Source organism: Cyclopterus lumpus, chromosome 1 (assembly GCF_009769545.1).
Source record: "Cyclopterus lumpus isolate fCycLum1 chromosome 1, fCycLum1.pri, whole genome shotgun sequence".
NCBI lineage: Eukaryota > Metazoa > Chordata > Actinopteri > Perciformes > Cyclopteridae > Cyclopterus > Cyclopterus lumpus.
Window position 1 is genome coordinate 9,769,679 of NC_046966.1, and position 27,562 is coordinate 9,797,240.

Consider the following 27,562-nt stretch of genomic DNA (forward strand, 5'->3'; position numbering starts at 1 on the left):
CATGACTCATCCTCTTTTCATACTCAGGACAGTGTTTAGTCTGTGCACACTTCCTTGCACGTGTCAACTGCATAAACTAGGCTTTTAGTTAAGGGCTATATAGATGGACTATAGGAAGACCGGAGGTTATCTTCCTTGGAGCAAATAGTAGGAACAGCCACGAACACACAGTGGTGAATGGAGATAATCGGGCTGAGGAACAGGGAAAACCAGGCAGAATATAAATGGGCAGGGCAGCTGACCTAATCAGGGGCAGGTGAGTAATTGAGGCCAGGTGTGGACAATCAAGGAGGCTGGGACACACAGCAGAGGGTTAGGGTTTAAAACCCCAACCAAATAATATGCACAAACATAATTAGTCTTTCATCCTCTATCCTGAGTATTCACTCTATATGCTGTCATTACTCCTAAAATGCAAATACGAAAAACCGAGAGTGCTTTTTTTCGTTTCTTTCTCTTTCTCTTTTTTTTTTTTGCATTGTCGGAACAATGCCAGTAATGGCAGCGGGAGCAGCACATGCTTGGGTAAACATGATTCTGCAGAGACAGATGATGAAACCAGAATGACACAATGACACCGGTTGTCATCAAGGTGTGACAGGTTGATTGGTAGGTTTGACGTGCTCGATAAATGGCGGTGACATGATGCATTTAAAAGCACCCAGTGTTATAGACAGACTGACAAAACATTTTCTGTCAGAGCTGCTCAAAGCATAGCAAAGCTCTTCCTTTAGTGTAATGAACCAAATGCCCGCGTGCTTGTTGGATGTGCACGGACTGCACACAATAGCTCCCCTTTCTGCATGTTCTCGTCGTGGGAGCAACGTACATGATAAACCTAAATCCGAGCTAAGAACACCGAGGCCTAAATAAACATGTTCATTCCATATTATTCCTCTCCTTTTGCCCACACAACAGCTTATTGTTGCTCACAGACAAACCTTGGTAATATATATCTCTCCCCGCCTCTCTCTGTCTCTGCACACGTACACACGCGCACACATAAACACACGCGCACAAAGGCACACACTATATACGTTGCGCGCTCTCGAGAGCAGAACGCGCAACAAGCGGACCAGCGGATGGAGAGAGAGAGAGAGAGAGAGAGAGAGAGAGAGAGAGAGAGAGAGAGCGCGTCAGAAGAAGAGGAAGAAGACGAGAGAAGGACGGATGCCTGGCGATGCTAGGAGCGGAAAACCTGATCTCTCCTGGTTTATCCAGCTGTTGTCGTTTTAAAATAATTTTTTGATCACGGCGACATTTTCTAAACACGATTCCTGCCTCTGTTTGTTGTTGTTTTGATAACCTGATACATCCCCCAGCATCCGTCCTGATGTGCTGCTGCGCCTCATCACGATTCTTCAAGGATATGCAAAGCGGCTGTCATCACGTCGACGTTATTTCCCATTAAATGCAAGGATGTAATATTGGACGCATATGATCACCAAATGACAAACGACGCCCGGGCTTGATGATCGGGAGAAATCGACGGACGGAGACGGAGCAGCTCGGCTCTGTGCGTTAATTTGCGCCTAATTATTGGTTTCGCGTGTGAACGTGCATCTTCCTCCCCTCGTCCATCGGAGCTTTAAGGCCCATCGCCCGCACCGTCTCTGGCCATGAAACCCGTGGGAATTATGATACCGACGTGACGCACAGTCACACAGCACAGCGGGGAAGACATCGAGCCTCAACAGGACGGAGGGAGGGCGTGAGGTCCAGCAGAGCAGAGCCCCACACAGTCCACTGATCACAGGAGGAGGACGCCCAGTTGTTGTTGGACACGTCGCGCTAGAATGACTGTCCTATAGTCCAGCAGGTATTCACCCACCAACGTTTCCCCGACTGAATTTTTTTTTTTCATGCATCGGGCAGAGCGGAGCGGGATAAAGGGAGGAGAGTACAGTGGGTGCACGAGGGCGCGGAGAGACGGAATGCGGAAGACGCAGTGAGCGAGGAGGAGGAGGAGGAGGGGGGAAACCGGAGGATTGACGGTAAGATATGGATGTAGGCTATGAGGATGCACCCCGCCCCTCTTCACTCTCTCTTTCTCTCTCTCTCTCTCTCTCTCTCTCTCTCTCTCACTCGCTCTCTCACACGCGCATATACATGACCAATGCATGAGGAGACAGCAGAGGTGCCCTGCTCCTTCATGATGCTGCTGCTGCTGTCAAGGACCATGTGATCACTGAGGGACAGTGATGTGATGCGGGGCCTAAACTGCCCCCTTCCATTGCAGCTGGGTCAGTATAGTATAGGAGTGTGAGGCATGTGTGCTGTGAAATATTCATGGTCACGTGATTAGCCTCCTCTGGGCCCCAGAGGAGTGTAGGGAGAAAGTGGCCTAATGATTCAGGGTGTCCCATGCTGGCCCACCAGAGGGGTCTGTCTAAAGTGGGCTGACTTAGGCTCATTACACTCACACACATCACACTCCTTCGTTGCAGTGTCTGCTGTGCTGCAGTGGAAAGTGGTGTAAACATGCACACACACACACACACACACACACACACACACACACACACACACACACACACACACACTCAGGTTTGGTATACATGTTTGCTGGTTTGGTTTGCTGATTCACCTCAGATGGGAACATGAGGAGGAAAGAGAGGGAGAAGAGGAGAGCGCAGGCCGAGCGAGAGTCCATTATCAATATTTCAACGAGGGGATGAGAGGACTGGGTCAGTGGAGGAGGCCAGGCCAGGAGGGAGGAGGGACGAAGAGAGATGCAGAGGAGGAGAAGACAAGACAAATAAAATAGGTGGAAGGATGCTGGAGGGATAGAGGGACAGAAGGATGAGAGGAGAAAGAAACGGCTCAGTGGCCGACAGGACTCATGCTCCTCTGTCAGGAGGAATTTCTGATACATTTGTAACCTTGAGTGTGTGAAGGTATTGTTTGTGAAAAGGATGATTGATTTGCACTGATTTATATTAATAAGGTGACTCACCTAGTTGTGTGCGCGTGTGGGTGCGTGTGTGTGCCTGAGCCGTGCACGTTAGATGGGAAAGAGAAAACAGATGTGTGTTTCTATGTAGGGATCATTTACATCAACCACTGAGGAGAAAAAAAGAAAATTAATTTGCTTAAACCACTCAGACACGCACACATGCACACACACAATTTGAATGCATCTGACTTGTAAAACGCACCATATTTGTCTCTTTTCTGCTTGGACCTCCTCACTCAGGTTCCTATCACGTCTCTTTGCATCTGTCAGACACGCCGGGTCAGTCTCCTGTCTGTGCTGTGAGCGTGTGCAGGCCTGTTCAAGGCTATCAGCGAAACATTAATATTGTGATATGAGATTAGACATCAGCTGGGATTTCGCTTGTTACAATATTGCAATTAATATTTAATTATAGATCAATTCGACAAAATAATTGGGTGATTAAATGACAATGAATGTTTTGTCTATGCAAAATAAATAGGAGAAACATGTTCTTTGGAGCTCAAAGTGACATTTTGTTCGATCAAAATCCTTTATTACATGTGACAGAAACAAAAATCTTATTACAAAGGAAAGCAGCCTCTCGTTTAAGACACAGCAGCCAGTGAACCTTGCATTTTTGCTTTAAAGATTATTGAAATGTGTAATTGCTCATCAAAAAAAGCTGCAAATTGATTTTCCGTCAATCGACTAATTGCTGTAATTCTGCTTTCGGGCTTGAGTTGTGTTTTCCTGGTTGCAGCATTCTAAAGCTTATCAAAGTGAACATGAACAGTGATGACCATCATATCTATATTTTGTTTTTGTCTCTCAAAAGTCTATGTGTAAATGTCTCTAAAAGCACAAATAATCATATATTTTTTTAACATTATTAATGTACAAAATTACTTTATATATATATATATATATATATATATATATATATATATATATATATATATATATATATATATATATATATATATATATATTTGCCAGGAGGTGTGGGTGATACGATTGCCATTAAAAAAATTAATTAAATCATGATATTGATTGTGGTATAACACATTTCCCGAAAACACATTTGATAAAGAAGTAGCAAAAAATAACTCAACAATCTGTGTGCAAAACACACTCTTACCCAAGTGCTGATTACTGAAAACGGCAAGGGGATTTCTAACTAACCAAACACCTGAGAAACTCCCTTCATATATTTTTCTTTATATATATAATTGGCTCGTCATCCTACAGAGGTACACGATAAAATAACCAATAAGTAATGTCGAACAATGGAGGTTTAACACTACCTTGCATATCCAAGGGATGGCCTCCATCTTGTAAACGTTATGGGATGCTCTCCGACGGGAGTCATCTGACGGGATGAATGGTCCTATGGCTAAAAACAAATTGACCGGCTGGAGCCTGTTCTGCCGTCCTGATAACAAAAGCTGCTGGATGCACTCGGCTCCGCTCTGTCACACTTCCGTCAATGATTTCACAGAAAGCAGAGGCAGTTTTTGTTGCCATGACTTTTAGCCACGCTTCATGATCACAATCCTGTTCTTTGTCCAGGACTTTGTCTTGGTGACATGTTGAAACAGCTCATATTATAGGGAGAGGTTATGCTGACACACAAATCATGTTTAGTGCAAAGAGGCAGGACGGGGACGTACAGTACAGCAGACGATGCTCAAGGTTGCTCCAAATAAAAGGCTGTTCTTTTCCCAACGTCAGCCTCTGCCATAAAGATGAAGGTTTCTCATGTTCTCCCTTCACTAAGATGATGCAGTCTCTTAAAACGCTGCAAGAGCAGGAACAGCTCGCATGCTGAGCACTCGCTTCATGTGCTACATTCTCAAACTCTCAATGACAACAGGCACTCAGGCAGCATCGACCTGTACGCTGCATTACTGCAACTGTAGATGTGTCATGTGTTCAACATTAGCGACCCATTATGAATATTTAACCAACCCCAAGACTTTTGTTTCCCGGTCACTTCACATATTGGAATTTACATTTTCCAGGATCTCCAACATGAGCTTTTACTGCAGCGTTTCCCTGCTGTTTTTATTGTGAAAACGAGTAGCGGTGTCTCGGGATTATTCACACTAACGCAGTGTGGCATTTGAAAGCGATGAATCAGAGTTTTAAGAAATGTGTCTGACAGTATCAGCATACCAACATGCCCATATGTATAAAAGAGGTATTAGTGGCTGTGATTGTTCCTCCTGCATAGAGGTGACGTGGATCAAATCCATACGTCATCACAGGATATGTCATTTAAATTCCATATATTGATTTATAATTTTATATAGTGTCTTTTCTCTAAAATCATCATGTTTAAGGATAAATAAAAAAAAAAGCAGCCAGGATTATCGGTTTTCAGTTAATCCAATATTTCCACAAAGCAGTTGTGCTCTTTGATTTGCAGTGTTGCTCACAAAAGCATAATACACTTAATGTGGCCTCGTTCTGGGCAAAATGTAAAGTAGTAAAGCCAGTATGGTAATTCTAAGACAAACCTTTGAAAAATACATACTTAATTGCTGCATCTTTCTTGGCCATATCGTCTTACTGGTTTCCCATCATACTTTCATAGTATGATTGTGTGTAACAAGGTAAATTACCTTCTATGTGGTGAACAATTAAATTAATTGATTATTCGTTTTGTCTATAAAATGTCAGAAGTCTTAGAAAATGCCCGTTATAATTTCCCACGGCTCAAAGTGATGTCTTCAAGCTGTTTTGTTTGGTCTGAGCAACATGCCAAAACCCAAAGATATTCATTTTAATATCGTGTGCAACAAAAGTAGTCACATCTGCACAATTGAGAAGCTGAGATTTTGAAACCAGCAAATGTTGGCTATTTTTGATTAGAGAAAAAGAGGATTATTTTTATTATTAAGTAGTTGCTTTTTTTTGGTCAAATCCCTAATTGTTACAGTTTTAATTAACATCGAAGTTGTAGTTACAACTGTAAAATCTGATTTTTTTTAAAAGCCCAGTTATACGACATAGAAATGCTGGAAAATCAGACAAACAAGGACGCCTCAGCATAAATCCTCCATTTGTAATCACACCAACTTTTAACAGCTATGTTGTTACATTGAACAGTATGATACTCCTCACATGACCAGCTCTGTAATTATGCATCCGTCTTAATGAAATGAACGCTCACAAGTCGTTAACATGCGATTCCCCCCCCCTCTCCACCACACGCCATAGGTCTCTATTCAGTTCACATCACCAGGTTGAGGTAGGATGGAGGATTTCACACGTGCTTTAGCTTTGCTTTAGGACTGTGAATTGAGTTCCCCGTCCCTAACAAGGAAGGGAATGCTTCACAGAGGATGAGGAGAGGAGGGACACAACAGTGACGAAAGTGTTGTCTTAAGACTTTAAAACAAAAAACCAGTGAACCTATCCCCGAAGGTTAACTTGAGGTCTTGTGGGCTGTTTTCCCCGTCTGTGTGTGGTGATCTTCGATCAGCGATGAGGTAAAAACTAAACTGACGAATGACCAAACGCTCCTGAAATCCTCATTTTCCCAGAAAGTGCTTATAGTGCACTAAGGCACGGCGTGCTTTTAAGTCAGATAGCGAGTGCCGAGGGCAGACTTATACGATCATGATAAATATGTGAGGAAACTTATCAATGTTTAATCAACCTTGCTGCAGTCTTTAGAAGAGACTCAATTCTTTTGGTCGGAGGAAATGACTTCTCACACAAAAAGGATGTAACGCACATGTGAAATAGTATGAGAAGCCATACGGACTTCCATATTTGAAATGTCATTATCTATCTTTGTTAGATTACAGATATGTAGTCAGTTTTATATTTTAGCGGATGACTAAATGCTTAAAGTCATGTCTAACATTTTAAAGAAAACAGTGGGTGACTTTGAAAATGACTTTTAAAACATGATCTGCATATATCTGCAGGCCATTTACTCCCATTTCCCCAACCCCAACGCTCTCGGGGTGTCCGACATGCAGTTCCGAACTTGGCTCTGAGCGTCGCTTGGTTTCCTGCTTGCAACAAGCGAATGATTGACAGAGGGCGACACCTCCATTCCCCAGAGTCGCGCATCGACCAGACAAACAAACCGGCTCTAAAACCCTGTAAGTGGCTTTGACTGCAGTGAGTAGGCCTCGGCCCTCTGGGAGCTCTAGAGGTCAATGATCTGAAACAGGCTTGCCGTCACAGAGGGCACTGTAGCGGGTTTTAAAATCCTCTCACAAGCCTTAAATATTTTGGACAGTGACAAGAAAATTCTCGACACTCTTGTTATTAAAAAAGTATTTCAGGCAATAAAGCTTTTACTCTCGCTGTGCTGTCAGAAGTCTAATCTATCTGTCTCCCCCTCACCTCTTGATTGCTCTCTCTCTCTCTTCACACACTTGTTCTTCCATTAGGAACACAAGACTACAAGGCTGCTTTGTCACTTTGTGCTTCATCGTGATCTGCCCTGAGGCGCTGATAGCTTTCTGACCAAAGGAGGGGGAGGTTACTCCCTCTTCCTCTGTTCCTGTTGATTTTATGGCCACCGCCTCCAACGGTGTGATCTTCGGATGGCGTAATTTGCCATCAGTTTGAATGATTTCCAACAGGCTGACTTTAATGGCTTTCAGGTAACATTTGCTCCCCACAGCAGTGAGTCAATACATTTGTATTCTTATATAATGCTTAGATTGTGAAACCCACAGGTTTTGAGTGGCAGACTCCTGTCTGACATTTCTTCAAGTAAAAAATATTCTTATCATTAATTAGCTGGAGAATATTTTATGGATTAACAATTTAAAGTTATGTAAATACATAGTGAAATTGTAATTTCCAACCGCAGATTTTTACATTTGAGAAGCTGGAATCTGCACATATATTGTAATTTCTTCCTCTCCAATGACTTAAACCCCTAAAGCCAAACACTGTTGAAACCCACTTGACCTTATTTTAAATTCTAGCAGAACTCCCACAATTTCTAAAGATACCAAATATGTCAGGTTGAACACGACTATATCATATTCCCATTTGATTTAATGGTGCAGCCACAAAAAAGATGACGTTTTGTGTTTGAATGAGTTGGAACGAGCTGTTCCAGACGTCATAGAATGAGGTGGTTTTAACAACCGAGAAGCTACTTAACGGGACTGAGAATGGAGCACAGTTTGTGAAGGGGTTAATTTGATCATCAAAATCATTGCAAATTCATTTTCTGCTGCTACTGATTCACTATTAACACTGCTAAATATATGCAGATGAATGCAGTTTCTCTGTGTATACTGTATGTGCACATGGTTGGGTGTGTGTGTGCACTACCCACACTCAGCCTCACTTAGAGAAGGCTGCTCCTCCAAGTAGGCCGGTCGGGGGCCCGGGGCTGGATTTTGGTTGCAGGCAGGGAGCATGGTGCTGCGAACAGGGGACTGGGTGTGTGGCTTTGTCAAGGCCCATCAGTGTCCGTGCTCTACTTACTCTGCATCAACACTTAAGGGTGTGTGTGTGTGCGTGTGTATGCATGAGAGAGAGAGAGAGAGCGAGAGAGAGAGAGCGAGATAGAGAGAGAGCGACAGAGCGAGAGACAGAGAGAGAGCGACAGAGCGAGAGGGAGAGAGAGAGCGACAGAGCGAGAGAGAGAGAGCGAGAGAGCGAGTGAGAGAGAGAGAGCGACAGAGCGAGAGAGAGAGAAGGGGGGGGGGGGGTTGTGAGCAAAAGAACATGCTGCCATAAGGGTTTTGAATGAGATGAGTTGTATAGTGTGTGTGTGTGTGTGCGTGTGTATCAGTGTGAGTATGTGATGAAAAAACGGAAAGGTTCGCATTCTGGTGAGTCTTTTATTTACTGTGTTTAGTGTGTGTGTGTGTGTCTGTGTGTATCACAGTGGTCCCGAGGCCTTTATTACAGTCTAGTTGGTTCAGTGGACTTATAGAAGGCAGAGGTCTCTTTTCTCTTTCTTATGAGTGTTTGTGCGTGTGTGTGTGTGTTCGCGTGTGCCCTGTATAAGCACACGTCTTTGAATGCATGTTGGACATTTGTTGAGGAGTGACCTAAATCTGTCTGCCATCATTACCTAACAAGAAGACGGAGAGAAAAGCAAGTCACAAACAAACCCACGCAAGCACACATATGTATCTACACACACACACACACAGATTGGAATGCTCAGCGGGGGGGGGGGTAATGCCGTGCAAGATGTCGTTTCAGCCTCCATCCTCCCTTCTGTCCAGGGCCAAGAGTTCAGACTATATTAGGGAGTCATATTACTGTTGTTCTCTTGTGTCTCACCCTCCTGCGTCCCGTATGTTCCCTCGTAAAACACCGCAGCGCAGCATCACCCTCTGATCACCTGCGCCCTCAGTCAGCTGTTTACCTCGTTACTCTTGCTAGGGAGGAGATCGTCTCCACAACATCATTTATTTAGGATTACTGAAAAGTAGCCTAAGCTGAGCCCAGCCCTCTGCCTGTGCGTGTGTGTGCGTGTGCTTGTGTGTGTGTGTGTGTGTGTGTGAGGATGGAAAGATTAAGACTCTTTTATGGGTCAGTGGACACTGTTGCGTCTAGCTAATTACAGACTTAAAACACGTACACACACGTGTGCTTTCACTCACAAACACGCACAGTTACACACACCCAGCACATCGCTCTCTCTCTCTCTCTCTCAGACTGCACTGTGCTATCACCATGGTAACAACAGATTGAGGGGCTTTTCGCTGCACCAAATGCACAATTGTTATCTATTCCTCTCTCTCCTCTCTGATTGTCTGTCTCTATTATTCTGTCCATTTCCCACCCTGCTGTGTTTTCTCTTGTGCACTGTATCACTGTCAGTGTGTGTTATAGTTCATCCAACACATATACACACACACACACACACACACACACACACAGATACACACTCACACACACACAGGAGGAGAGGGTGCACTTCTTCACTCTCAATCTTACACTTCTTCCTCCCCAGGCTCTCCTAACGCGGCTGGTGGTGTGACGTCCTAACTCTTCCTGCCCAGCATGGCTGTGTCACTGTGGTTTCTGGGGGTGTGTGTGCTCACTCTGGCTCATGTCGCGCCCTCCGGCCAAGGTAAGCATAACGGCACTAAGGTAGTATCATGTCGAGGTGCTGATTGTGACACAGCAATAAGCAGGATGAATTACAACAAAATGCCAGTTCTACGTGGATTTGCATGACTGGCATATTTGTCATTGTTTTGCAAACTGAGCAAAGTAAAGTGAAGAAAAGTGGAACTCACTGCCGCTAAAGAAAGGCAAAGTCATCTTGTGACTTGCAGGAACAAAAGCTTGTCAAAACATCTGAAGTGTGCAGCCTGTTGCTTCAGAAGCCGCCTGCTCCTAGTTAATAAACCATCAGTCATTCAGCACCACGGACAGTTACAGCACACCTGTAGGATACTAGATTTAACTGGTTTAATCCTGACGCTGAAAACACTTTTTATGTGTGTACATGATACTCAAGATGATGTGAACAACCGGATTAAGGGCATAGTAATGTGATTTTCTCCAATAACCCTGGTTTACACAGATTAATATGTCATGTGAGTGTACACACATAGAGATGTGAGAAAGTACGATCCAGTCTTCAAGGGAAATAAAATATAATAATACAATCTTGTTCCTGTCAATTTGCATTTGCTAAGAGCTTCATCCTTAAAACACAAGATATTGTGACGTACAGGTACCCGCATCACATCACAAGAAGGTGTCACAGTGGCGGTGCAGTGGGATTTATGTCAACAATTACACTCTGCTTGCATCTGGGAATCCTTCCAGCGTAAACTCTCACACACGTCTGCATTTTAAAGATTAAATTAAATCACAGACGTTAACAGCGAAGAAATACATGTTATGTAATGTTATGTTATGTTATGGCATGTTTAGATCGAGATAATCAGGGTATGGTGTTTAAATGACATTTGTTGTAATTGGGAAATTAGTGAGTGCATATCATCACACCTGCTCATGGCTGATTAAATCCCTGGAACAGTATTTTAAGTGAACTCGTCCAGAGACGTCTCTGCAGCATCACTCAGCCTGTGAAAAGTCTTCTCTCTTATCTTTCCAAGTCTGAAAAAGTAACTGAGATGATGTTATCAGGGTTATCTCAACTCAGGCTTTTAGACCACACATTTATAACAGACCAACAGAAGGCACTAAAAGTCAGGATGTGACATCATTATTGAATAACTCACAATAGGATTATGGTTTCTCTTGGACACTGAAATTAATTTAATAGGCTCAATGTTTCAGGGGGGAAATTGAAATGAAATTCCTCATCAAACAGACTGATCAGCCTCACGTGACTGATTACGTAAAAAGTGTTTCTGAGAGAATCCTTTATAATCCATAATCCATTTGAAAAGTTATTGAGGGAAATAACAGATCATGAAAAGACAATTATTTCTAATAAAAGAAGAAATTTGTTTTTCTGATTCAGATGGTGAATCAGAAAACAAATCAAATCCCAAACTTGAGTTTATTCTGTGATCTGTCGTCACTCTGATGTTGAGGAAAATCAGATCAGTCCGATCAGCAGCAGTGACACACGAGGAATAGAAGCAGACTATCACAGATATATTGTTAGTTTTGACAAAAACAAGTAAATAGATTATTTGAAATTACATCTAATTGTGTGAGGAAAGAGTCTTGAAGACGTCTAAGTCAGGGAGTAAACTTAAAATAAATACCCACAATTGTAAGTTATATTTTTTGACGTTGTCATGGTAAACCATGTACCATGTGACGTCAGTAAGTCCCTGAGGGTTCAGGGTTTAAGGCCTTAAGGACTTTGGGAACTGAACTTGACCTCTCGGTCGTATTCTTGGTGTTGTGGCTTTTGTAGAATTGTTCATGCGTTGGTTTACCTCGTGCCCGCATCAGTTTTCAACAGGATATTGATAAAATGTAATGTTCTTGTTTCTATGCAACATGGCTAATTCCTGAATTAACGTTCAGTGCTCGGCAACTTTTGTTCTAATTACCGGCCTGACAGAACACAGGAAAAATACATTGATTGAATGAGTAATGCTATGTGCTCCAGTTCTTTCAGTAAGCAACATTATATTACGTTACTATTTTATTTAACGTTATTCAACGTTATTTAATGTTATTAGACTAATTAGCAGGCAGAAGAAGGTATGGTTGTCTGCGCTCAGCATTCTTTGGCGTGTTAGCTTAGCTCGTTATTAAAAAGACACTTTAAGGAGTTGGCTTTTGATTTTGTTCTTCGTTAGGTAACGTTACATTAGAAACAAGCCGTATGCTAGTGTTAGCCCCTACAAAGACTCGCTCTTCCCCAGCACCATCCTCTTTTCCAAATATGGTCACTTCTGGTGAAAGAAAGTCAATATGGTGACGCCCGGGCCACCCACTTTGAGCTCAGGAACCTTTAGGTGATGTCACTACGTTCATATTTTATAATCTATTTATAGCAAAACAATTAAGGTCTATTAAGATGTTAATACAAGTTAATATAGGCTAATTGTTCTTAAAACATGATTGATAAATAAACATGATGTATCTGCTTTTCTTCCAACCTCCTCTCTTTACCCTCTGCCTCATCTCATCCTCCCGTCATCCCCACCTCCACCCCTCACGAGCAGCTATGTCCCGGGCCGCCATGCCGTTCGGGCTGCTGCGCAGGGAGCTGGCATGCGAGGGTTATCCCATAGAGCTTCGCTGCCCAGGAAGTGACGTTGTTATGGTGGAGACCGCCAACTATGGACGCACCGATGACAAGATTTGTGACGCAGACCCCTTCCAGATGGAGAACACCCAGTGTTACCTCCCTGACGCACTTAAGATTATGGCCCAGAGGTGTGTATGTGCTGTCTTACACATCTTGTGTATGTGGAAGAGCTTAAATCATACAGCAAAGGCGCACATTGTAATGTCCTTCTTGTGATGTTTGAGTATGTGCAAACATTTTGGAAGCAGTTAAACCAATCAATGAGAGCATCTACTGTTTCTTACACACCGTAGTATGCAACATACCTGTGGATTCATGTCAGAGGAAACGTTAGACAAAACCAATACTTGTGTTGTGAGTCATGTGTATGTGCAAATGCAGTAATCTCTCCAGCTGAGTCTGAGTGCCTGACTGCACCATTAGCTGTGTACTCAGCAGTGTTTTCCTAGAAGAACTGATCAATATTCAGTCAGGGGGAGAGGGAGAGTAGACAAATAGAGTGTCCTTTGTTTCCCCTTTCCTGTCTGTCAATCACTCTCCGTCCTTGCATTGTTTTCTCTTTCTATCATCCCTTTCACTTATCCATCCATCCATTTGCTGTCCTCCAGGTGTAACAACAGGACTCAGTGTGTGGTGGTCGCGGGGGTTGACGTCTTCCCAGACCCCTGTCCTGGAACATACAAGTACCTGGAGATCCAGTACGAGTGCGTCCCTTACAGTAAGTATCCATATATATATATATATATATATATATATATAAACATATACATAAACACACACATACATACACACGCACACACAAACATGATTACACGCAAATATGTGCATGCACATGCAAAACACAGAGATTTAATCTGTATTGCTCTAGCTATATTGTAGGCTTATGTTTGTTGTTTTTTGTTCTTATAACCTCTGATGTCGACTGTATCCCTGAGAGATTGATGGATAGAAGTTTTTTTTCTCAGGGAGTGTGTGTGTGTGTTTGTACATAAATACATAATGAAAGGTGGATGGATAAAGTACAGAGAGGGAAACTGTAGTGCATTTGCATACTGTATGTCTTCTGTATGTGTGTGTGTGTGTGTGTGTGTGTGTGTGTGTGTGTGTGTGTGTGTGTGTGTGCGCGCGCGTGTGTGTGTGTGTGTGTGTATGTATGCGAGAGTGCATGTATGCAGTATGCACTTGCGCGTGCATGCGTGTGTGTTTTCTTTTTCAGATTCACGCTACGGGAGTTGCTCTCTTTTCTCCACAGGAGCCTGATTGAGGGAAGGAGAGATCGGGGGAGGTGGAGGGAGGGGAAGAGGGGAGGATAGAGGGGGGAAGGGAGGGTATGCTGGGTCTCTTTTGTGCTTCTTCTTTCTTTTACGTGAACTATAAAGTTTGTGGTGAGAATGACTTCCAAAGTCTTTATCTGTGCAATTCTTTCTTTCTTTATCTTTTTTTACTTTCTTTCTTTCTCTCTTGCTTTCTTTCTTTCTTTTCTTTACTTTCCTTCTTTCACCCTCTGACTTCTCTTTCTTTCTCTCCCTCTTTTTTTCCTATGCTTGAGTAGAAGTGGACCAAAAAGGTAAAGACAAAACATTGTAGCATCTTGATCTCTTACTCCCAACCCCCACTCTTTTCTCTCCTTCTCTTCCTCTCTCCTGCCATCTCTCTCTTCCTCCTACCCTAGGACGTTGTTTCGTAGTCATGCTGGATGTTGCCCCCCTTTTTTCATTTCCTACTTAGTTATTTTGTCACCCTCATTGTATCCATCTATTGTGGTTGAAACCCGTCCTTTTATCCAATTGTATCCAGGTTCTGCACATAGTCCCTCTTCCACTTTTCTCTCTCTCTTTCTCTCTCCAGTTTCTCCCCCTCTTCTTCCTCTCTTGCTCCTGGTCGATCTCTCTGTCTCTTATTTCTCTCCCTCAGTCTCTCTGTGCACACACAAACACAAACACAACTGCTCACACAAACATAAACATAACATTCTTACCTTTTCTCTCTTTCTCACTATTTCCTTTTCACAAACAAGCACCGTTCTTTCTTTCTTGCAATCATTCCTTCCTACTTGTCTGATCATCCTCTTCATGCTTATTTTCCCTTTTCTTCCCTTATAGGAAGAGCCCCTTATTTATCTTCATAGGAAAAATAAGACCAAATGTGTGTGATTGTATATCCTTCTGGATGTGTGCTTACCAAGCACTGCTTCTGTGTGTGAGTGTGTGTGCATGCCTATTTGCATGCCAGTGTGAGACTGTACAGTATGTGTTCATACAGTTATTGACATGTGGGTGGACCAATCGTTGTGCTCGGCGTAAACTAACCTGCCCTCTCATCCACTTCAAGGCAACATTTAGCTCCGCCTTCTGCGTCCCTGATTCTACCTCACACCCTTTTTCACTCTTTTTGCACTAACCCACACCCACACTTACGCACACACACATGCATACACACACTCATACACTTTTCATTGCAGTGTCCCTGTTGTATTACTCACCACAAACACACCACACACACACACACGCTAACAGTTGTGTGAATTTCAACACTTGTACGTCTCTTCTGTTGCTTGCCTCTTAAGATCAGCACAGGTGTTTTAAATCCTTCTCTCTTTTTCTCTTCATTCTTTTTTCTTCTTGCTGCATCAACTGCATCTAATTCGATCCATTTTTCATGCATCGATCCATTTTCTCCCCATTTCCACTATCTTTCCACACTTTTCTACTCCTCACTTCCTTCCCCGCTCTTCTTCTCCCTCCCTCTTCCTCTTCTTTCTGACATCCTGCTGTCTTCCCCTCCTCACTTCCGTCTTCCAGTTTTCGTGTGTCCGGGCTCACTGCTCAGCATCCAGCCGGCCTCCTCTCTCCTGGAGGCGGAGCATCAGTCGGGGGCGTGGTGTAAGGACCCGCTGCAGGCTGGTGACAGGCTGTACGTTATGCCATGGACGCCATATAGGACTGAAGTGCTGTATGAGTACGCCTCCTGGGACGACTACCGCCAGAACAGGGTCACCACAACCTATAAGTGAGTAATTTCTCTATATGCCCTGTGGGATTTGGACACTTATGAATATCATTTTTAACATATGTGGATACAATTAATATTAAATTCTTCCAAAGGAAAACTAATCGGTTAAATTTATTTTTCACTTTAAGTTCAATCAGTTCAAAATGGAACAACATAATGCAACTGTCGTGCAATGCACTGACTTTCTAAATGAGAGTCCCTAAAACCTTGGTTTTAAATGTTAAGCATCTAGTAGTAACAGTAAGTATCTATAAACAAGCAGAGTTAAAGTTATAACCCTTAGATTTGTATCATATCAAACCCAATTCTTTATTCTATTTGTGACTGGTATTTATTTAGCCATAGCCATCAAATGTGTTAACACTAATTTGGTACCTCTCTATAGAATAAGGGTGGTGTCTGCCACGCTCACTCTGGCCTTAAATGCTGCACTGCGTGTGCTTGTGTAGAGCCTTTATGGTGATAAAAAGCTTGTTTAAATTATTATTTTTTACGGACGTTTAACTCTCTTTTCGGAATGAATTAAATTACTACTAACTGTAAAGGGCATGAACATCTATGCACGCTTCATATTTTCATAATTCTCTTTCCTAGGCTGCCTAGCCGCGTGGACGGTACAGGCTTTGTGGTGTATGACGGCGCCGTGTTTTACAACAAGGAGCGAACACGCAATCTGGTCAAATATGACCTGCGGACACGCATCAAGAGCGGCGAGGCGGTGGTGGTCAATGCTAACTACCACGACACCTCGCCTTACCGCTGGGGAGGGAAGTCAGACATTGATCTGGCGGTGGACGAGAACGGCCTTTGGGTGATCTACTCTACTGAAGCCAATAATGGACGCATCGTGGTCAGCCAGGTACAGGAGGAAGGAAAAAAGACAGATGACTGAAAAGAGAAAAGAATGAAGGGTTTTATGTGCGAGTTCTATCATCTTCCCATGTCTTTTTTTTCCTTTGCAGGTGAACCCGTACACCCTGCGCTTTGAAGGTACGTGGGCCACCGGCTTTGACAAGCGTGGGGCAAGCAACGCCTTCATGGCCTGTGGGGTGCTCTACGCCGTGCGCTCCGTCTTCCAGGATGATGAGGGGCAGGCAGACGGTCGAGTCGGCAGCGACATGGTGGTTTATGCCTACGACACCAGCCGTGGACAGGAGCTTCCCGTTCAAATACCATTCCCCAACCCATACCAGTATATCTCCTCCATAGACTACAACCCCAGAGACAACCAGCTGTATGTGTGGAACAACTACTATGTGCTGAGATACCCGCTACAGTTTACACCGCCACCGCCCACTAAAGGTCTGTGGAACCAGTGCACTTGTGTAATTGGCCATTCTGGTATGTGTTGAAACCAGAGAAACAACTGTGTTTCCATCCCTCCAGGTCCTCTCTCGTCTCTGATGACGACCGTCCGGTCCTACACGGCCACTGTCTCGTTGACCCCAGTGCGGCCGTCGGCCTCTCACCCCATTGGCGTCATCAACCGAGGGCCCTTTGACCAGCGGCCGATCACAGCCATGGTCCCGCTGACTCCACGTCCACCTCTGCGTGTCCCCTTGGCTCCTGGGGTCCCCGGTCAGGTGGGCGGATGTGAGGGCCGGGTGGCGCGAGGGGTGCAGTGGCCGCCCACGCTGAAGGGCGAGACAGTGGAGAGGCCCTGCCCGAAAGGGTCACTGGGTAGGTGTGGCGTTTGTGTGTGTCAGTACAGATGTGAGCGTGCCAATCTGCGTGCTGCGCTGTGTGTGTATGTGGGGTAGTTGCATGTATTTTGTTCCCCTTTGAAATGTAGTCGGATGTCCCCTCTTTGAACTTGCCCTCATATTAGAGAGAGAAGAAGAAAGAGTTCATAGTGTCAAGAGAAGCTGGGTTTGTCAACTTTTCCTGTCGCTGTGCAGCTGTCTTCCTCAGCCCAGCACTCCCTCTGAGCAAAAGCTGTTATTCAGATGATGTAGATAAGCCCGTGGTGCCTTTTGCCTGATGACTAAAACAACCTAAGCTAATTAGCCAACAACCCATGTGTTTTTGTTGATAATTAACCCAATCGAGATAGAAAGAGAGTAAATAAAGACTTGAAACACAACTCCAAATGAACGCTACGGTTGCTTCTTGCTGGAAGTGTAAATAGGTAGTTTATTTGCTCAAACGTTACTTGGAAAGCAAAGAATCCTTTGCTTTAGTTTTTGTAAGTTGTTGGTCCTACTCACCAGTCACTAAGACTGTATGGGGTGCTATAACTGTTTTCAAATTGCTCACACTTAAGCCATAATTTTATAAAATGACATCGAGGTAGGTAGGTTTTTGTTTTCTTTATTATGAAGTCCTTCTGCACACAGTGGCCAAAACGTGTTTATCAAAAAAACATACAAACAAAAACATTGCACTTGACTTTAAGAGATAATAAATGTATTTGCACTCACACACTTTGAATAGTTCCCCCTGGTTTACTGTTAATTTCATGAATCTATACTCTATCTTTCAATCTATCTGCTTTTATTGACTGCCTTGTCTTTCATTAATTATTGATCGAATCCATATTTTTATTATTTTGCTGCACTACATTATCTGCTTATAGAAAAATTTAAAAACTAAAACAAATATACATGTTTTTGAGCTGCATGTAAGGGTAAAAGATGCATGGGAATTTTTTTCTTCTTTTGATCCACCTCAACACAAGCTGTCCTTTCTCTTTCTGACGGCACGTGTCATCCTGTCTGTCTCTGCAGGTATCGCCTCCTATCAGTGCATTCAGTCTCCGGTGGGCTGGAGCTCCAGAGGGCCTGACCTTTCCAACTGCACCTCTCCCTGGGTCAGCCAAATTGCACAGAAGGTTAGTCACACACACACACACATACACACACATACACACACACTCACACACACACACTGCAAATCCCCTAAAGCCAGTCAACAAGCAGCTCTCTCTTAAATGTCAAAATATTTGACATTACAAACACCCCCGCCTCACTCCAGATTAAGAGCGGAGAGAACGCCGCCAACATCGCTGGGGAGTTGGTCAACTTGACCCGGGGACGAATCTACGCTGGTGATGTCAGCATGTCCGTCAAGTTAATTGAACAGCTATTGGACATCCTGGACTCCCAGCTGCAGGCCTTGAGACCAGCCAATAAAGAGTCAGCAGCGCGCAATTACAACAAGGTAAATTGTTCCTGTTGTCAGTGCAGAGGTGTACTTGACCTTTCCTGGAAATGTCAGTTATGATGATTCTAACGTTAGATTTGTTGTTCTTATTTTTTAGCTGCAGAAGAGGGAACGCACATGCAGAGCTTATGTTCAGGTAAGAAAGGCAGAAAGGCAGACAAACAGACCGACAGATAATAAAATGAGTAGGAATAAAACACTTCTTTCTCTTTCTCTCTGTCAGGCGGTCGTTCAGACAGTTGATAACCTGTTGGGTCCTGAGGCTCTGGTGTCCTGGGCAGATATGAGCAGTGTTGATCAGTCCCGCTCAGCATCGCTGCTGTTAGACGCAGTGGAGAAAGGAGCATTTCTATTGGCAAACAATCTTTATGAAGGCCGCTTCAGTGACAGGGCACCAAATGTTGGTATGTGGAGCATCTCTTTTCTTTCTTTTGCTCTACATGTGTGGAAATTACCATTTTGTTTAAGATTTTGTTTGTGTGTGTTCCTGTGTGCACAGATCTGGAGGTGTATGTATTAAATACAGAGGCGGACATACAGGATCTGACGTTCCCTCACTCCTACGACAGCGACAGCATCTTGCAGATTTCAGCACTGGCTCTGCAACAGTACAGCAACAATGGTTTGTGACACACACCAAAACTAATCAATATTTCATACAGCTGGGTATTATAAAGTATGTTGCCTGGGTTGGTAAACTATAGGTGGGACAAGTATCGGGTTGTGAAAGTAATACTAGTTTTAGTCCACAGATCAATCCAAACATTATATAATGTAAGGTGGAAGTCTCAAATGTTCTCTTCACTATGTGCCCGTTTCCTCTGCAGGCCAGGTGAAGCTGGTCCTCTCGCTCTATAAGAACCTGGGCTCCTTCCTGACTACCCAGAACTCCACGCTGCGACTCGGGCTGGGGCTGGGCCAGGGATCAGAGGCCAGGCGCAGGAGCCTGGTGGTCAACTCCCATGTCATCTCCGCCTCTGTGCACAGAGGATCCAACAGAGTGTATCTCTCCGAGCCGGTGATCTTCACTCTCAGGCACCTGCAGGTCTGTGTTAGAATGAGCAAATTCCCTCTGGTCACTAAGTATCCTTTGTGCTGTATGCACTTACATATGTGTTGGTGTGCATTTGACTCCACAGCTGGAGAACCACTTTGGCCCCAACTGCTCTTTCTGGAACGGAACAGGGATTTCTGGGAATGGCCGGTGGTCTACACAGGGCTGCCGTCTGTTACACACTAACAACACACACACTACCTGCGCCTGCAACCACCTGTCCAGCTATGCCGTCCTCATGACATATCAGCAACCTGCTGTAAGGAACACGCAGCACAAATGCGTTACTTTATTTGAGTGTGTGGGACAGTGGCGCAAAATGTAGCATTTAGCATTTGTGCAGATGTATGACTGGACCGTGTTATGCAATATTACTGCCGCTATTGCCTCATTTAAGTTGGCCAGGTGCCAAACCGTAACTTCTTAAATCCAGCTCCAGGCTTCCCGACTCCACCTTTGTGCACCCATTTGCTAAAGCACAGTTGGACTTCACCCCCACCCTGCTGTCCAAAATGTTGTTTTAAAGTCAAGCACAGAGGGGGTGATAATTGTGGGTTGGAGCTGTAAAAGAGGAAGAGAGAGAGTGATAAATGCTGCAGGCTATTTTGTCCTGCCATGAAATTGAATTAAGTGTTTTCTCTGCAAGATGTCCTTTTTGTTGGGTGTGATTTTATTCATTTGAATAGATGTTATGTAACATACTGGGACACACAAGAGGCACACGAGGACGCAACACCACAAAATCACAATCCTGCATCTGCACCTGGGTAGGTGCCCTTTATGATCAGATAAGAAATTATCTTAAATCTCTCTGCGCTTTCTTCCCTGTCTGCTTCTTTAAATCAGTTTGGGGTCGGTGTAGAAGAGCTTCTTGTCTATGTGGTTTCCTGGGTTGGCATCTCTGTAGCGCTGGTGTGTTTGGCCACCTGCCTTACCACCCTGTGCTGCCAGGGGGCGCCCTGGCACACAGACCACAGCACCATCCACTGCAACCTGTGGGCCAACCTGCTCATCACTGAGCTGCTCTTCCTTGTTGGTGCCAACAAGACACAATATACGGTGAGTGCTCCTTCATTACTGATGTATTTTAAAGCGTGTGGTTTAGGGTAGCGCAGTGTGAAATATTGTATCTTCTCTATTTAAATGTGCAGGTTGTGTGCTCCATCATTGCTGGCCTGCTGCACTTCTCGCTGCTCTCAGTGTTTTGCTGGTTGTGTCTGGAGGCAGTGGAACTGTACTTGCTGCAGCGGGAGGTATTCGAGGGACGTAACTCCAGGAGGAAGTATTTCTACCTGTGTGGCTACTCTATTCCTGGGCTGGTGGTGGCTGTCTCTGCAGCCATAGACTTCAGAGGCTACGGCTCAAAAACTGCGTACGTTGACTTTAATTCTACACCTGTTTATTCTTGTATCAGCTCCTAGACTGACTTTGCTATTTAGGAGGTCATTATTGACTGTGAGATATGTATGTGTGTGTGTGTGTGTGTGTGTGTGTGTGTGTGTAGATGTTGGCTGCGAACAGACAATTACTTCATCTGGAGTTTCCTCGGACCGGTTGGTGTCGTCATTACGGTGAGTACGGAGAATTCATACTCTCACACAGACACAAACATTTAATTATCAGTGAGTAATAACATCATGTTGAGGCATTATTAATAAATATATATTAAACAGTATTTGTTCTTTTTTCGGCCTCAGTTGAACCTGGTTGTACTGGTGATGACCTTACATAAGATGCACAGCACTGCTGCTTTAAAGCCAGACTCCAGTCGCCATGACAACCTGAGGTAAGTACAGTGTCTCATGCTCATCTGTTTTGTGGTATTATGTGAAGGTATTGTGTTTCAGTGGCTCAGGCTCCAATCACATTATTACAAAATATATATTATTATAAAGTGTATAATAATAACAATAAATAGTAATAGCAAAAATAGCAATACATTATAAATAGTTTAACCTGATTAAAATAGAGGTACACAATTCAAGAAAAACTTTTGAAATGAATGCTCCTTTAGCTGGAGCCAGTCTGTTATTTATTCCATTTTCATCTGAGAAAGGGAACCAATGTAAACTAAAAATGCTCTAACATTTTGTCAAGTCAAACATTCACAGCTTTTCCAAGATCAGAACAAAATGCACAACAGCAGTCTTGACAGATTTAAGTAATTTCCTGGTCTTGATAAGCATGGAAAAAAGAGAGAATATTTGTGTTTCCAGACTATTGCCTCTCATACTTTTGCACTGCCTAGTTTGACAGTTTAAACGGAGTTCATGTGCAGTGATTGAATGCTGCGTTAGACTCCTCGGCTCTGATTGATTGTTTTTCTTCGGGCGAGGTGCGAATGCCATTCGGGGCACTGAGAGGAGGAACCAGATTTTTTCCACAGATTATCTGTATTATGTACCACTGCAGGATAAAGTGACAGTTTGAGTAAATATGACAGAACGTTTTTATTAAAGTTTCCAACTGTTGCTTTCAAAACTCGGGAACCGTAAAAATCTAATTACTGACAGATTTAGGTGAGTGAACTCTTGTTCTTGCCAGAATTAAAATAAAATGTGATTTCCAGGGCGTGGGCGGTGGGCTCCCTGACGCTGCTCTTCCTGCAGAGCGTCACCTGGTCCTCAGGCCTGATGTTCCTGTGTGCTCCGTCTCTCCTCCTGGCTTACCTCTTCTCCTCCCTCAACACCGCCCAGGGCCTCCTCATCACCATACTGCACTGCACCCTGGCCAGGAAGGTCTGTCTCTGTGTCCATCTGTCTTTATGTAACTGTAAGACCCTATCTGTAACCTTATCAATTGTGACTAAAGAGATATATGTTACATGTTTCAATATTGCATGTAGGGTCAGAAGGACTACGGCCGATGCCTGCGCCTCTCGCAGTGCTGCGTAACTTCCTCCTCCAGCTCTCCGGACTCCCTGAAGGGTGCTGCCCTGCGGTCCAACAGCCGCTACACCAGCAGCCAGAGTCGGAGAGCTACTGCTAACAGACAGGTACGTTACAATACACTGCGCCTCTAAGTCTCTCCGCTCTTTGTCTCTCTCTCACTGTGTCTGAGTCCATTTGACCTTGTGTGAAATATTTATATTCCAGAGTCGTATCAGGAGGATGTGGAATGACACCGTTCGCAGACAGACTGAATCGTCTTTCATCGCTGCAGACGTTAACAACACACCTACTCTTAACCGAGGTAAAGACGTTGACTCTATTAAATGTCTGTGTTGCCTCTTCTGTTGTTCTGTTTTATTTATTTCTCTCCCTCTCTCCTCAGCTGCTTTGGGGAATCACTTCCTGACTAATCCAGTGTTGCAGACTCATGCTGGAGCCTCTCCTTACGACACGATGCTGGCCCAGGGCTACAACCAACCCTTCACCTCCACAGGTACATTTCATGTTATGGGATTCCTCCTGATTTTGAGTTTTTGTTTTCAACTCAGATGTCTCTCCCTCTTTATGTTGGTATAGTTTACTTTTACTTATGTGTACTCCCAATACCTTGCAAAACTCGTATGCCATTATTGCCCATGTAAGGCCACTCCTTCAAGTTTCTTAATTGAAAGTTGCACAGCATCAACTCTCAAATTGAATGTGTTCAATCCTGACATACCTTTTGACAATGTTTTGGAAAAGAATGCTGTCTACTTATATGTTGTGTTTTATGTGTACATAACATATTTTTAAGGATCGATTCAATTCATGTTTTTTAAGAAATAATAATAATAACTTGCAAGTGCTTTCTCATAAACAAACAGTGATGATGACACTCTTTCTAAATTAGTAATAAACTTTATCTCTTGCATTTCTGTACCAGAATTATTTGTTAGCATACATTATATATATGCCGATACATTTATATAATTGGTCAATAATATCAGGTGACCGATATTTTGCTTTCGCTTCGTTCCTAATGTTTCTGTTCCTAATTCTGAATGTTTTGAATGAAATGTTTTTGGTTTATACCCGTGTGGTGTGTTCTGTTTCTAGTTTTTGACCTTGAATTGTTTGTCTTTTAAATATTTTTTGACTCTTTCCCTCTCTGTCTCTCTGTCTTAACGTGGACCAGTAGGAACCTTCAGAAAGAGTATGAGCTCTCCTTTATTGTGCTCACTCGAATCATTGAGCGCCACTTCCTTGTTCAATTCATAGACTACCTGTGCAGCATTTGCACACAGTAATTATTGACCATAAGGACATAACATACATCTCTCTCATGTGGCTGCATAACTGAACATTTCATCAAAGAATATTTTCAATATCAAAATCTTTCTTGGAAAGGCACTTCACTAGGCACATGAACCCTAAACTCTCTCATTCATGTATCCATTCATTCTCTTAAATCTGTCTGAATCTTTTCTGGTTTCCCTGTTCGATAATTTTCATCTCCTTATTTCATCCAACAGAAGGGGGAGTGTCCCAGAGCCAGGAGTCCTGTGGGCTGGACAGTGTTTGTCTCAATGGAGGCTACACCCCCAACACCTTCACCCTGCACGGTCTGGGAACCACACCCGGGTCCCGAGCTGGAGTGGTGGGCAGCACTGACCTTCTGCGGGAGGGAGGAGTTGGTATAGGAGGTGATGACATCTCCCCAGCCCTCCTCACCCCCCACGGGGCCACAGATCTGGGCAGCGGTGCTGGAATGCGTCATAACCTGTCTGATGCAGCGGCGCTAGAGAAGATGATCATCTCAGAGCTGGTGCAGAGCAACCTGAGGCCCTCAGTTGCCATGCCTGTTCCTCCTGAGCGCTACGGAAGTCTGGCGCGGCCTCAGCACCACGACAGGGCAGCCCTCACACACACTGCAACTTTGACTCGACGCGCACAGCCACCCCAAGAGGGCTGGGCTGCCACCATGCAGCCAAACGCACACCACACTGCACAAGAGGCCTGGGCGCACACGCGGCACCACACACAAGACGCTGAAACACATTCCACAGCACGTGGACAAGAACACGCCATGACGCCGCGCTTACAAGATGGCTGGTCACACTCACGGGTTTCTGGCGACTCTGAGTCCCGAGATCTGCTAAAAGACGGGGACAGGTCGTTGCAAGGCACTCTGAGTCGCCGCGGGCTCCCGGACAGGCAGCAAGCGCGCCCCCCTGATGTTCAGGCACGGCCCTACTCCACCCTCAGCCGCACACCCGGCACCCTGTCACGTCACCGCGGCACAGTCGAGCCGAGCATAGGGACCGACAGAGACCGAGAGAGGGACAGGGAGCGTTACCGGGACAGGCCCCTTCCGCCTCCTCCTCCCCCTCCCCCACAGGAGTCTGACTCCCTGTACAAGGCTCTGGAAGAGCCCCTGCTGATGAAACAGAGGGAGGCAGGTGTAGAGGCATGGAGAAGTGGCCAAGACAGAGAGAAGGACGAGACATTTCTCTTAAAAAGAGATGAAATGATGGACGAATGGAGGGGAGGAAACGAGAGAGGGAGGGACGAGTCTTTCAACTCTCAGACAAGAGAGGAAGAGATGGACGAATGGAGAGCTGGAATGGAGAGAGGGAGGGAGGAATCTCATCTGCTGGAGAAGAGAAGTGGAAGGATGGAGGTGTGGCGGGGAGACACAGACCAGGAGGAGACTTTTATAACACAGAAGAATGATTTTAGGATTGACGGATGGAGAGGTGGGATAGACGAAGAGAAAGATGAATCCTTGTTTTTAAAGGACAGAGATGGATGGAGAGCAGGGATTGAGCGAGAAAATGAGAAACAGAAGGATAGAGCGCTGGATGTGTGGAGAGGAGGGATGGATATAGACAGGGACGAATCCTTCCTGTTTGAGAGCAAAGATGGCGGCCTCGATGGGAGGAAAAGAGGAAAAGATAGAGGGTCTCTTCGGTATCACGGCGAACAAGAGGATTCTGACAGCTTTGCTCTGCCTTTGACCCCTGATCTTGACCTTGACCCTGACTCCTCACCTATCTACGCCCGAGATTCAAACCCCTCCCCGCTCTATCCCGGAGATCGACGCTCGCCTCAGCTCAGCATCTTCCCCCGAAGCTCTCCCCCGACGAACATCTTCGCTCCTCGAGAAACTAACTCGCCTCCCAACAATCTCTACTCGCGCCACTCCCCCCAGGTGTACAGCCGAAGCAGCTCACCTCCTCGCTTCTATACCCGCACCTCCCCGCCGACCCTCTCTTACCCAGACAGCAGCCCTGAAGGTCCAGAAGAGATCAGCAGCCCCATTGGCCAGCCCCAGCGGCCCGCCCTGGAACTGCCATACAGCCTGGGGCGACCCCCGCTCGGCCCGCGGCCCAATCATCTGCAGACCTTCTACCAGCCGCCGCCGTTGGCGTCTAATGGAGAGGCAGTGTACACAGCAGAGCCCACCTCGGAGGGAGAGGACGGACAGATGCAGCGGGTGACGAGCCTGTGACTAGGGCGGTGGTGATCGGGGCATAGAAACCAGGGACGAGGAGGAAGACGGTGGTTGTAACAAATAACCGAGATCAATCTGATGGAACTGATGATGATTATGATGACAAAGAGGATAATGGGATAATGATGATGGATAAAGAAGGTAATGATGATGACAGTGATGGCTCCTCCCTGCTTCTATCTCCCGATCACCACGAGACTTCCCCCTTTTCATGTTTTGTTACTTTTCTATGACTGTGATCCATTTATAATTCTTCCTCCTCCTCTTCCTCTCTTTGCTCTCTATTTCCTGAAACCCTTCTGTGTCTTCCCGTCTCATTGGTGCTCATCCTTATTGGCCCATCGTCTTAAGTTTCTATTGGTTTGTCGGCTGGGTGTTGCCCTTTCCTGTAGCAAGCAAACAGTGTGTCAAAGAAGCACTTGTGTGTTGCCAAAAATCCTTTCAAAGAACATGTGCATGACTTTATAGTGGCTATACCAGGCTACAAACTGTAGGAGGAAAGTGCTGAAGTGTGTGTGCGTGTATGTATGTGTGTGTGTGTGTGTGTGTGAGCGTGTGTGTGTGTGTGTGTGTGTGTGTGTGTGTGTGTGTGTGTGTGTGTGTGTGAGAATTGCTTGATGAGCATGCGTGTGTGTAAGGATGAGTGTGAGTGTGTGTATATACATCATTCTTGTATAATTAATGTATCACAGTGAAACATTTGATCAATATCAACTGGTGGGCCTCTTACACACATCCCCTCCTACTGATTTTGAACTCTTGATCAATCCCATTTCACGTCAAGACCACCACCCCAACCCTCACCCCAACAATCCCTCCACTTGCCACAAACTGTTGGTGATGGAACTCGTTGCCATGGAGCCTGTCATAGCAACAGAACTATTGACTCCAGAGCCAGAGATCATATGAAACCTCAGAACTTTTCTGCAACCCCCTGAGATCCTTGTAAATATCGACCTCAAGTGTTCTGATTGTCTTGTATTGCTATTGAAGTTCAAGTAAACATGTGAAATAAACGTTACCGTCTTTCTCTTTGTGTGGATGTACAGAGAAAACGGGGGTTTCACTTAAAGGAGAAATGCAGATCTGCAGTGGAAAAGGAGAGGGCGAGAGACTGTTGATGGATATAATGAAGAGGCAGTCTGAGTTAGAAGGATGAAAATAACTGCTTTTACAAGCTGTGGTTCAATGTAACTAATTAAATGTAGTTAGTATAATCAAGTACTTGTACCTTACTTGTATACTTCCATTATATTCTATTCTACTCAACAACACTATGTGACAGCTACAGTTACTAGTTACTTTGTAGATAGAG

The 27,562-nt window shown here is 44.6% G+C and overlaps 1 protein-coding gene across 1 annotated transcript; it reads left to right on the plus strand.

Moving 5' to 3' along the window:
• The first annotated feature begins 1,944 nt into the window (after positions 1–1,944).
• On the plus strand, positions 1,945–27,526 carry LOC117737171 (adhesion G protein-coupled receptor L1-like). Its single transcript, XM_034542913.1, has 24 exons — positions 1,945–1,994; positions 9,894–10,013; positions 12,550–12,763; positions 13,244–13,353; positions 15,437–15,644; positions 16,242–16,506; positions 16,610–16,949; positions 17,034–17,327; positions 18,374–18,477; positions 18,621–18,806; positions 18,907–18,945; positions 19,033–19,213; positions 19,309–19,431; positions 19,637–19,854; positions 19,949–20,122; positions 20,710–20,922; positions 21,015–21,235; positions 21,368–21,434; positions 21,561–21,649; positions 22,433–22,601; positions 22,709–22,858; positions 22,959–23,055; positions 23,137–23,247; positions 24,266–27,526. Exons 2-24 carry the CDS (start codon positions 9,944–9,946, stop codon positions 26,242–26,244), a joined length of 5,622 nt encoding a protein of 1,873 aa, XP_034398804.1. The 5' UTR covers positions 1,945–1,994; positions 9,894–9,943; the 3' UTR covers positions 26,245–27,526.
• Positions 27,527–27,562: the final 36 nt, after the last annotated feature.